The sequence below is a fragment of the Perissodus microlepis genome, chromosome 18 (assembly GCF_051167445.1).
Source record: "Perissodus microlepis isolate ML-2025 ecotype Zambia chromosome 18, ASM5116744v1, whole genome shotgun sequence".
In the NCBI taxonomy this organism is placed as follows: domain Eukaryota; kingdom Metazoa; phylum Chordata; class Actinopteri; order Cichliformes; family Cichlidae; genus Perissodus; species Perissodus microlepis.
Genome location: NC_140478.1, coordinates 20,339,710 through 20,352,461, shown reverse-complemented (window position 1 = coordinate 20,352,461; position 12,752 = coordinate 20,339,710). Strand labels below are relative to the sequence as shown.

The 12,752-nt window shown below is 41.1% G+C and overlaps 1 protein-coding gene across 1 annotated transcript in view; it reads left to right on the top strand.

Moving 5' to 3' along the window:
• Positions 1-12,752, top strand: part of egfra (epidermal growth factor receptor a (erythroblastic leukemia viral (v-erb-b) oncogene homolog, avian)) — a 45,704-nt gene that overhangs the window by 26,890 nt on the left and 6,062 nt on the right. The window contains exons 9-25 of the mRNA XM_084911840.1: positions 1,062-1,188; positions 1,275-1,348; positions 1,431-1,518; positions 1,631-1,830; positions 1,994-2,126; positions 2,510-2,600; positions 3,162-3,319; positions 4,947-4,985; positions 5,133-5,277; positions 5,385-5,507; positions 6,147-6,245; positions 7,588-7,773; positions 8,208-8,363; positions 9,844-9,919; positions 10,741-10,887; positions 11,688-11,785; positions 11,899-12,066. Of these exons, the coding sequence (XP_084767966.1) occupies positions 1,062-1,188; positions 1,275-1,348; positions 1,431-1,518; positions 1,631-1,830; positions 1,994-2,126; positions 2,510-2,600; positions 3,162-3,319; positions 4,947-4,985; positions 5,133-5,277; positions 5,385-5,507; positions 6,147-6,245; positions 7,588-7,773; positions 8,208-8,363; positions 9,844-9,919; positions 10,741-10,887; positions 11,688-11,785; positions 11,899-12,066 (2,108 nt within the window). The remainder of the gene's footprint in view (positions 1-1,061; positions 1,189-1,274; positions 1,349-1,430; positions 1,519-1,630; positions 1,831-1,993; positions 2,127-2,509; positions 2,601-3,161; positions 3,320-4,946; positions 4,986-5,132; positions 5,278-5,384; positions 5,508-6,146; positions 6,246-7,587; positions 7,774-8,207; positions 8,364-9,843; positions 9,920-10,740; positions 10,888-11,687; positions 11,786-11,898; positions 12,067-12,752) is intronic.

Here is a 12,752-nt window from a genome sequence, read left to right as displayed (position 1 = left end):
AATAATTTAACCCTTTTTAATTGAAAATAGTGCAGGAAAACAAATGTTTAATTGTTTTTAACTTGATGCAAATGACTTCAAAAAGTTGGGACGGCAGTTGTTTACCACACTGTATGGAAATGTATATAATTCCTGCTAAGTTGAATCTTTATAATGAATGCACATTAGACACATGCATTAAATGCACATAAGATTTCAATTTCAAAGACATGTCACTCATCCTTTAGCTATTTCTGTTTGGTTTTATATTCAGAGGAACACAGATGCAGTACAATACAACTGAACAACATTTTTATTAAACTCAGTTATTTTAAGGCATTTTAAACAACTGAGATGATTTTTTTTTTAAAGCAAATGGCATTGTTTTGCTGAAAACTCATCGGCCAGATTTTATGCACCAACTGTATGTAACTCCTGAATCTTTATAATGAATGCATATTAGACACATGCACTAAATGCACATAAGATTTCGATTTCAAAGACATGTCATGCATCCTACGTATATTCAGAGGAATTTTAAACAACTGAGATGAATAAAAAAGCAAATATTATTGATTTGGTGAAAAATTGTAGGCCAGATTTTATGCACTGACTCATTTCATTAGGTGTGGCTTATTAAAATGTTCAAGATGACCTGCTGAGGTGAGCATCAGAATGGGCAAGATTTTAGTGACTTTGATTGCACCAGACGGGCTGCTCTGAGTATTTCACAAACTACTAATCCACTGGCATTTTCTAGGATTTCCAGAGAAAATACCCAGTTAGCTGCAGATCTCTAGGCAATTAATGCTGCCGCTGACCATGTCTTCCCCTTGACCACAGTGCTCGCATCTTCTGATGGTTGCTTCTAGCGAGATAATATTTCACGTCACAAAACTCAAATCATCTGAAACTGGATTCTTGAACTTTTTGAGTTCGCTGTACTGAAATGCCAAATCTGCAATAACTGTGTGATGCTATCACATTAATATGGACCAAAATCAATGAGAAACTATTATTAAACTATTATGATTATTTTTTATTATTATTAACTAGTATTTTTTTTTAAATGTTTTTTTTAGTGTGTAATGGACTTGGAACAGGAGACTTGGTTCACACTCTGTCTATCAATGCCACAAACATCGGCTCCTTTGAAAACTGCACCAAAATCAATGGAAACATCGACATCATCCACACATCAATTTATGGGTAAGTCTGGGCTATGACTAGCATTGCTGCCTTTGTGCTCGATCACCTTTACCAGCAGTCAGTACGGTGTATTTTCTCATTTTTAGGGATCAATTCACCAAAACACCAAAGATGGATCCTGCCCAGCTTAATGTGTTTAAGACAGTTAAAGAAATTACTGGTAAGACTGCGTAAGGGCTGAGTCATGCATCTAAATGCGTGCATCTAAACAGTTTTATGGTTAACAAACCTTGTTGCTTCAGGGTACCTGTGGATTCAAACGTGGCCAAATACCATGAGCTCACTGAGTCCTTTTGAGAATCTGGAGGTCGTTCGGGGGAGAACTAAACGGTATGTTCCTTGTAAAGACCCCCTGTTGATTCAAACCGCAGTGTTATTCAACCCGTCACAAAATGTTTTCTTTTTTCTTCTTCTTATTTTGTTCTCGTTTCCCATTTGGTAGCGGAAGCCGCAGTTTGGTTGTGGCTGGGCTACATATCACCCACCTGGGCCTGAGGTCCCTCAGAGAAATCAGTGATGGAGATGTGTTTGTCTCTAAGAACTCTGAACTCTGTTACACCGATGCAAAGCACTGGCAGAAGCTTTTCAAATCACCACACCAAACTGTTAATATAGAGGGCAATGCCAACGCTGCCACCTGCGGTAAATTCTGTTTGTCTCACACCGGCTTCAGACGCATCTTTGCTGTTGTTGTTACTTTTGATTATGCGCTGCACGAGCAAGATTTAATTACAGGATCCTAATTTCAAAATTGGATAATTATGCAGGAAAGAGCTCTCGCTGAGATTGTGTGTTTGTGTTTCAGCTTTGAGAAACGACACTTGCGACAAGAAGTGCACGGCAGACGGCTGCTGGGGTCCGGGCCCCAGTATGTGCATTTCGTGCCGCGACTACAAGCGCGACGGGAGCTGCGTCGACTCCTGCAACAGCCTGGAGGGGTGAGGGAGGCATCTCTCTGACTGCCTTTAATAAGCTTTGAAAAACAAGTAAAAACACTACAGGTCTCCATGCTGTACAGTTCACTCCTTCAGAGTCTATTTTTGTATTTCCAAGACTTTGACACTACACGAGCCTGAGGATTAATTGACAGAAAAAGAAAAGCAGATATGATCCGAAGTATTTTGAAATTCAGTCTCCAGTGGATTTAACAGTCGCTCACATCTGTTTATCTTCGGAGACCTCTGTCCAACAAAGAATCTCGACGTGCTTACAGTTTAACTCCTGTCCTCAAAAAATTTTTTAAAAATAAAACACATATAATAGTTTCAAACTAGGCATGTCATGCTTTGTTATTGTTTTTTTTTTTCTTTCGTTTTTGCAGAGAGCCACGCGAGACAGCTGTGAATAAAACCTGCATCACGTGCCACCCCGAGTGTCAGCCCATGAACGGGACCGCAACCTGCAGCGCGCCTGTATGTTTGCCATCAGCAGCTAAACTAATATTACAAAACAAAACACTTTGCAGTTGTGTTAAACAGTTCTGTGAGCGTTGCTTAGAAGAGATTAACATTTGCACAGCGTGAAATCCAATCCAGACACGTTAGTTCTGCGGATTTGTCAGTCAGCAGCAGCTTTGATCGGCTGTAATGCAGCACAGCCACAAAATGTGCAATCTGGTTGTTTTCTTTTTCTTTTACTTTGATAACTGGAAAATAAACCCTCCAATTATCAAAAACAGAAGCACAACCTGACAAAGAGAGAGTGGGAGGCAGATCTGGGAAACGTATTAAATTACCGCTAATTTATTCAGCCGTGATCAGTGCATTGAATCGTCTTTTCACTAGCCTGAACTAAAAAAAAAAAGAAGAAGAAGAAAAGAAACATGGATCTTGATTGCACAGGTCGTATTTGCCAAACATTTGCTTTGAGAAATTATTACTATGAGACAGTGTAGTTTACCAAATATTTATAACTGCTCTCAATAGAGTCGTAAACATAATAAATCTTTATCTTCTTTTTTTTTCCACTTTCAGGAGTCTGCTAACTGCACTAAATGTGCTAACTTCAAAGATGGACTGTTCTGCGTGTCCCGCTGTCCCCAAGGCGTGCTGGGGGAGGATGACGCACTAGTGTGGAAATACGCAGATGAACAGAAAGTGTGCCAGCTATGCCACAAAAACTGCACTCAGGGGTAAAAAGCACTGCTCAGCAGACCTGAGAACAGGCACAGGCATTTTCTCTGTTTTGGAAATATTTGTCTGTTGTAACACTGATGCAGAAATGTGCCCCGAGCTTGAAGCGTCTGCTGAGGCGGTTCTTGGACTTCTGATTAAAATCAGACACCCCAAGAGACGTGTTGTTGTTCTAGACTGCAGGACTTTTGTGTGGTTTTGCGTGTTTTTCCATTTAAAACAAACCAATTATGTCTGACTTAATTTCTTCTTCTTTTAAATGCTTTTTGGACCTAGAAGGTTTACAGTCATGTGAGGAGGCTCTCTGTGAAGAACTAAGAACACCTTGTGATGCTGTGGCTTTTATAGGCACCTTCAGCAGCAATAGCAAAAGTATATATAACACCTCAGCTATACCAAAGGAAAATTATCTCATGTCTTATAGTAAATCTTAATAAACACAAGAATAGAGGCCTCATATGAGTTTTTTATATAAAGGTTTTTCTGTCTTTGAGCGTATTCTGGTGGACGACAAAGACCACCTGATCGCTTCAGAGCCCTCATGGCAAAGAGATGGGCTAATTGACAGGGAGTGAGGTACACAAGTCCTCTGGACCTCATTGGAGACCCATCAGAGACAGTATGAGAAGGTAAACATGGAGAAAACTGAAACATACGGTACCAGATTTTCTGAATACCTGCCAGAATAGACCAAGAAGGAGAATTCACTGATTGGGTGAGCTAGGCCGACTCCCCTCGAGAGCCCCGCAGCAGGTCTACCTTTGATTGTGTTCAAGTATGTTTTTTGGAGGGTTTTTTTAGAGGAAGAGGTATTTTCCAAACAAGCCATACTTAGTCTTTTTCTGATTGTACTATCATGAACTTCACTTTCATTTAACATGCTAACTGAGGCCTGTAGAGTCTGAGATGTAGCTCGTGGAATTTTTTCCATTTTCTCTGACCTTGGGGTGAGTTTGCTGGTGTACAATCCTGGGAAGCTTGTGGCATTTTGTTAACACACACCTGAATGCTCCAGAGATTCTCACACTTAGTGGTGATCAGTTAAAGTGCTTTTGATTAGCTGAATTCCTTGAGAGGACTGGATTAGATTCCTGTGAAAAACTTTCCTTTTCAGACGACTGTACGTTGTTTTTGCCAGTCTGTAGTACTTTTGAGAACAAAGAAATAATAGCAACAGCAGAGCTAAAAGCAGACACAGCTTTCACAATGATAGAGGATCAGTGTTAAGCCCAATGAGTAACTTGGGAAGTCGGCTGAGATACCTTTAAACCACCGAAAGCTGCTGTGTAAATGAGCCTCAGTGACTGTTGCGAAGAAGAATAGGATATGTGTTTCCACAACTGGGTTTAGTAGTTTCATAAATAAACCACTGGACTGCGTGGAAATAAACAGTCCCCGGTTGACCCCAGTGACTGATGCATTGATTGAAAGTATTTAGTCTTGTAGGCATTTTACAGACGATTTTGGTGCTTTATGTGGCAGAAATGAAATCAAGTACGCTGGGAAACATAAGCGTGGCAACAGTATTGGTTTCTGATTGGTTGCAAAGGGTTTTTCATAGGAAAACAATGCCTCTGTGCTGATTTTGTCAGTTGCATTAGACTCTTCGCACTCATTTGTTTACAGGTGCATTGGACCCGGTCTTGAAGGCTGCCACAGTAAAGGGTGAGTAAACACAGCAACACAGATCACCACTTCTTAGGGATGAGTTAACTTTGCCTGAGGTAGATGTGTTAATCACATTTCTGCTTTCTGCTGAAACTCACAAACGCACTCTGTTTGACAACCTCCCCCCCCCTTCCTGTTTTTCAGCCCCCCTGGTCTTTCCATGGTCGCAGCTGGTGTTGTTGGTGGGCTGCTGGCCGCTCTCATCGCAGGCCTGTCTGTTTTTGTGTTGCTCCGCCGACGCCACATCAAGAGGAAGAGGACCATGCGTAGACTGCTCCAAGAGAGAGAGGTAAGCTGAGTCACCGCGCTTGGAGGAGTACATTAAGATGATGAAGGAAATGTCAGCATTCATTTACAGCTGAGGCAATATGCAAGACTGTGATTTCTTCTCTCTAGTTGGTCGAACCCCTCACTCCAAGTGGAGAGGCACCGAACCAGGCTCTGCTGCGGATCCTGAAGGAACCTGAGTTTAAGAAAATCAAGGTGCTGGGATCAGGAGCTTTTGGTACTGTTTACAAGGTAAAAAAAACAAAACAAAAAGCCGCACCCTGGAGTTGTTTCTTTTTTCTTATAATTGAACCCCAGTGCTGAGCTTTACTGAATCTGGGTCTCTCTCAGAGCCAGAACCAACACACCATCAGCGTTTTCACTCATCTGCTACATCTGTTGTCAATTTTTCTGTTATAAAACCACATTTTTAACAAGCCAGATCATGCACGGGTGACTTCACTCTCACTTTCAGTGCTCGTGTGTTAATTTGGGTTTATGCGTTTATGCAGTGACATTCTGGAAACTCTCCTTCCCTGTGGGGACAAAACACTGGTCTCCTCAAGGTTAACCATTTATTTTAGGGTTCGGTTTTAGGTTAGCGTAACTCTCCAGAGAGAGAGGGAGAGACTGTAGGTCAGCTCGATGTTCTGCTTTGTATTTCTGCCTGTTTTACGCTTTTTGACCTTCGTAGTGTGGACAGTTTTGCAAAGAATGGACTGCAAGAAGAATACAAATGCACTGTTTACTGTATGTTTGAGAGGAGGTGCATGTCAATATTTGTACTTGTACTGCACAGTGTATGCTAACATTTACACATATGCTTGTGCGCTCACTTGATGATTCAGGTCTAATTGCAGCACATAAAATAAAATGCTTGTGTCCATGCAGGGTCTGTGGGTCCCGGAGGGAGAGGACGTGAAAATCCCGGTCGCCATCAAGGTTTTGAGAGAGGCCACGTCCCCTAAAGCAAACAAGGAGATCTTGGATGTAGGTTCACTCATTTTATGTGGTAATTTTTGGCCTCTGTGCTTACTGTAATACTAAATTGGAGCTGAACACAACAGCTCATTTGAAATACTCCCTCCCTGACTCCTTCTGTGAAGGACTGGAAATGAAGGTATACATTTTAAAATTTACAAATGTTACACACATTTTTTAAGGAATTATCACAATATTTTGACTCAAAACTACATCGGCCTTAAGGAGCGACAGTTGTTGGCTGCTGGTTGTCAAATTTCCACTAATGTGTCCTATAATCTAGCTAATGGCCACTTTTCCTTGTAATGGAGAACGTGTCTGTTTACATGGCATTCATCTTATGGGACTGCTGGAAATGGGATTAATTCATGGGAAGGCAGCGTGTGGGCGTTGGTGTAATCCAAGGCTGAGGTGTTCTGGAAAGGAATGCAGCGCTGATGCAGTGCCGAGAAAGCAGCCTGTGTTAAATGCATTATGCACACAGACAAATGTGCATCTTGGATCCTGTGATTTTGTGGTTCTGCTGCTCAGTCACTGCACGTCCACTCGCTGTGGTGGACACAAATGTCCTCTCAGCTTCTTAACTTAAGGGCAGTCTTTCACTGTAAGGTAGAACGTGTTTGGAAACCTTGTTTTCATCAGGCTGTCTGAATTGCGTAGCCCCAAGCCGAGAATTTATTGAGCAATACTGATATCGTGTTAGGCGTGTAGACAATATTTTGCATGCATTTCTGCTTTCATGACAGGAAACTAGATAAAGTTCAGTTTGAATTACTGCTTGCAGTGGTTTCCTTATCCCCATTTTTTAAATTCTTAAAGTACTTTGTCTCTTTTGAGCAATAAAATACACAGCTGTTGGTTCTGTATTACTGCTCCTGAGAAACTTATCGCCTGATAACGGGTATCTCAAAAAATGTCTTGTTTATCATTCACAAGGATATCTCTACCAGCCAATAAGTCACAGGACCTTTGAATAATTAAAAATTTATTTTTTTGCTTTTGTACCTTGAAGGGAACCTGTGCTTTCCCTTACTTACTTACAAAATGTGGACAAAAAAATGAAATTAAACACACATAAAAGTATGTGTCCTAAACACTTGGTTATTTGTTTACCTTGTGTTTTCTTTTTAATTTTTTTTCTTTTAATAATCTTACATGAATCCGATGCTAGCATGGCATGGATTTCCTAAATGGCTTCCATCACCGGGTTTCCTCGCAGAAGTCCATTAAAAGGAAGAGGGCGCTAAGCAGACACGAGCTCAGGGGCTGCATAAACAGCTAATACGTAGGGAAGAGAAATAAACATAATTTTGAATTGTAAATCACGTAAATCATTTATGTCATCTTACAGGAAGCTTATGTGATGGCCAGTGTGGAGCACCCCCACGTGTGTCGTCTGTTGGGCATCTGCCTCACCTCCACGGTGCAGCTCATAACGCAGCTCATGCCTTACGGCTGCCTGTTGGATTATGTCAAAGAGAACAAGGACAATATTGGCTCCCAGTACCTGCTCAACTGGTGTGTGCAGATAGCCAAGGTAAGAGGGAAAGTTCATAAAAGTGTCACGTTACAGTTGAGTAATCTGTTGATTAGGTTGGACCTGTTGTTGCTGGAGTTGTTTTACATGCGCATAGCTCCGTATCAGCCAATGAAGATATAAATCTAGGGATTTTATTTTATTTTTTTCAATAACAAAATTATTAATCACATGCTTTGCAATTTAAAAACATACGCTTAAACTTAGATTTGCAGAGCGAGTCAAGTCGTCAGCGTTTTTGTTTTTAGAGGTTTTGTAAAGAAATACCGTTTCTTTTATCTGAGTAATCAGATTATCATGACAAGTCTGTCGTGACAGATGTCATTTTTCACTTTGTCTGAGCAAGCGGTGTTTTCACGTTTCCAACAATATCGGCGAGCCCGTGAAAGCACGGCTCTTATGTAATCTGTATTTCACTATTTGTTTGATTAAAGGGTATGAACTACCTGGAGGAGCGCCACTTAGTGCATCGTGACTTGGCAGCCAGAAACGTCCTGGTGAAGACTCCTCAACATGTCAAGATCACTGACTTTGGTTTGGCCAAGTTGCTAAAGGCAGATGAGAAAGAGTACCATGCAGATGGAGGAAAGGTTAGTTGGGTTTTTTTTTAATTTATTAGTCAGTTGTTGTGAGCACTGTTGCATCACAGCAGGTGATCCCAGAAGTTTAGAATCCACTCGGCTTCCTCCCACAGTCCAAAGACACTGATGGGTTTGTGCTAATTGGCAATGCTAAATTGACCTTAGAGTGAATGTGAGTGTGAATGGTTTCCTGTCTCTCTGTGTTAGCCCTGCATTAGACTGGTGGCCTGTCTAGAGTGTACGCTCCAGCCCCCTCACAACCCTGAATTAGATAAGTGGAAGAAAACTGATGGATAGAGTTGTTGCTGCACACAAATGGGCCTAAATATGAACATGATCTTGTTTAATGAATTTATAGCCAGTTGCCAACTGACAGACCACTTCCTGTAGTTCACTCAGCTCGACTGCATAAAAGATATATTTTTGTACTTTGTTTTGTTCTGTGTCTCATGCAAGTGGTGCTGTATTTAAATAGCTTCTGTCAGTGAATTACATTCAGAGAGAAATGACAAATCAAAAGGGTTTCTTGTCTTTTGTTTCCTTTGGGAAACTGAAGGATTCCTTACTCAAGAACATGCTGTGCTGTTTGTTTTTTGTGCTTGTGACTACAGGGTGAGCAGTGCATGTTATATCAGGTGTAATTAGGAGAAATAATATAATACACATTCAGCCCAGATATCACCAAATGTGCAGGTATGGAAAAGAACAGGTCTTTAAAAAAACATCTGGACAAATCCAGATGAATCACTAAACTTCAGACACTCTTTTGTGTAGTGCAATTAAAAAAATATCATTGGTTTATGCAGAAAAACTGCCATAAGGTTTGTGTGATGGTGTTTGCATACCTTAAGTCTGCCTTAACCTCCTAGGACCTGGCGTCCACATATGTGGACATCACATTTTGGGTTATTTAGACCAAAATACTAAATTTGCTCTACAAGGGCCTGATATCTACTTACGAGGACATTATACTGCTACTGTTCTATCAACATTTTAAATGAATATCCTAATTTTTCTTAGAAACAAAAATCAGTTACAAAAAAAATCTGGTAATTCTTTGTTTTTACATTCATCGGGTCCCAATATGCCCAAATATCAAAGAGAAATTAAAAATGCATGCTGTGGAAGAGTTCGGGTCTCAAGGGGTTAATAATAAAAAGAGACTTTTGTATATCTCACCATTAGGTGGCAGCAAAATTGTATCATAAACTCTAATGAATTGGCCAGAGACATTAATCAATTTCAGAAATATAAAGATCTGCAGCGTTTGAAGTTGAAAACATCCCTGCAAATACTTGATGCAAAGTGATGCCAAAAAAATAAACTCACTGTTATCAGTAGTGTCACATTTAATTCATCCCATGCATGCATATGCAACATGATATACACACCATACATTATAAACATGTTAGTGGGTAACTTGTCATTAATTTAAGTGCACACGGGTTTTGCATTCTTTTTAATCACACTGTAATGATTATTCCCACAGGTGCCGATAAAATGGATGGCTCTCGAGTCGATCCTGAACAGAACTTACACGCACCAGAGCGACGTATGGAGTTACGGTGAGTCACAAGGAAAGAAAACCTCACTTGCGCTGTCCCAGATTGAGCCCGAATCCTTGTGTAACTTCTGATAAGTAAAACAGCTGGCCCTCCGTGCTCCTGAGCATTGGTGACATTCTCACTGGAGCAATATTTATTCATCGCTAAATAAAGCGCTTTAACAGAAAGTGAGGCAGGGAGCGGGCAGTCATTTTGATGCTTCGGATAGCGTGTTGTTTTTGGAGTCAATAAAGCTCATCAAACAGGGAGTGAAAAGGGAGAACATCTTGTTAGCATCTGCGATTTTAGGTAGCGCACACCTACATGCTGGCAGTCTCGGATGGACAATTTCACGTCAGAAGAGATTGCTGCCTCAACCCACATAAACAGTTCTACCAGCCCAGGAGCGCTCACACACACACACACACACACACACACACACACACACACACACACACACACACAGAGAAACCAAACACAGTACAGCTTTTTTTGTGGGCCAGCTTCCAAATCTCCTTTCCCCGAGGGTTTGATCATGCCTTCCGCTCAGTATGGCAAAAGCATCAGCAGACCCTAGCAGAAGTGGCGGGCTTCCTTTTCTCCTTTTCCCTTTTTCAGTTCCTCCAACGCAGAGAGGCATCCTGCTCACTCCCACTCCTGCATGCAGAGCCAATTTGTCAACATAGCTATTTTGATACTGTGCAATACTTAAGAAGCGTACATCCTGTCACTCTCATTTCTTCCCTTCTTTTTCTTTTCTTTTTTTTTATTGGGAGCAAAACAAAGTCAGTGACAGCTCATCAAACTGACATTTACCATCTGTCCTCCTCTCTGTACTGTAGGTGTAACAGTTTGGGAGCTGATGACATTTGGGACCAAACCATACGATGGGATTCCAGCCAGTGAAATAGCTGGGATACTGGAGAAGGGAGAACGCCTGCCTCAGCCACCAATCTGCACCATAGATGTCTACATGATCATGGTGAAATGTAAGCTCGTGTACAAAACCCGTGCGCATTTATTACTTTATGTAAGAGCTGCAGTAATTAGTAGTCTGTTTTGGGGGGTGTTTTTTGTCTGTTTCCTCCAGAACAAACACACACATGACAGTTAACAGCAAATGAATCAGGAAGGAAAAAGTAATAATTAGTTACATCACCATTTGTTTTATTGTTTTTAAGACATAATGCACTTTAGCAAACAGTTGTTTTTTATGTTACCCCTGTACAGCCTACAGCAGGGGTGGGAAACTCCAGGCCTCAAGGGCTGGAGTGTTGCAGGTTTTAGACGTATCCTTGATCCATCACAGCTGATTTAAATTGCTAAATGACCTCGTCAACATGTCTTGAAATTTTCCAGAGGCCTGGTAATGAACTAATCATTTGATTCCGGTGTGTTGACCCAAGGTGAGATCTAAAACCTGCAGGACACCGGCCCTTGAGGCCTGGAGCTCCCCCACAACTGGCCTAGAGTATCATATCTGATACGCGAGACTCCTACATCATCGATGTGATGTAGCAAATATGATACAAAGTAATTTCTTTTTTGTTTTGTTTTTTTCGTCAGAATGTTCAATAAACACTCAAATTTTATGGCAGTTGTTTTGTGGTTCAGGCTCCAAAGAGTTTTGTTTTGTTCTAGTTTTGTCTTTATCATCCGTCTTTCCCAGTTCTGCTTCCTGCTGACCTGCTGTTTTTACAGATTATGTCTGCTAATGTACTCACAAATTTAAAGCTTCATGTCACTGAGTCAACCCACCCTGATGATCTCTGCTGATGCATGTGCGCAGGTTGGATGATTGATGCAGACAGCCGCCCTCGTTTCCGAGAACTCATAGCTGAGTTTACAAAGATGGCTCGGGATCCTCCGCGCTATCTTGTCATCCAGGTATAATTTTAAGCCACTTCTTTCTTTAAAATTGCTTAAATATACAGAATATCTGATGATGAGCTGCAGTGATTTGTTACGTATAACAAAAAGGGTAAACTCTTTGATTTTAGGGGGATGACCGCATGCACCTACCGAGTCCTTCAGACAACAAGTTCTACCGCAGCCTGATTAGCGGGGAGGACATGGAGGATGCTGTGGATGCTGATGAATATCTGGTGCCACAGCGTGGCTTCTTCAGCAGCCCGAGTACTTCCCGCACCCCACTGATTCACTCAACAGTAAGCCCCTTTATGGAAACGTAAAATCAAGTCTGCACGTGGTTTACAGTAATTTAGATTTTAGAGAAATCTCATAAATCATGCAATCCTTACACAAAAAAAGAAATGGCATGAAGCTTTTCTGCTTTGTCAGGACAGGCCTGTAAGAGTAAAACTAAAAATCATTAGAAATTATGCAAAACTTAGGAGTCTTGGAGAGCGTGCTCCTGCTTAACTAGTGCAGCTCAACTGAAAGCGAAATCAAAAATTATGTAATTACGAGAGGGGAAATCATCACAACTTGCGTTGGTTTCACACTGAGTAGTTATTACTCCTTATTACACCCACAAGGTGACGCAGCTCACCAGAAACCCACTCTATCGTTCTTGTGAACATCACACAAACTGACTGTGCTGTGTGCACCTAGTAATCAAAAGGCTGAAGTCACTGCTGCTGTGAATACTAGGAACTAAAGTACTGTGCAAAAGTCTTGAGCAATTCTTCATTTCATCACATTTTCCTTCCAAGGAGCCAGACTGTCTTGTAATTTTGTAAGTGATCTTGAGCAATAGTTCTCCAGACTTTCTGAAAGGTTTATTAAGTTTTTCATTGGCTGCTTTTTCACTCATTTTAATCCAGTCCTTGTACATGACCATTTTCCAAGGAATGTTTTTTTTTGTTTGTTTTTTTAAGCCACTTAATACTTA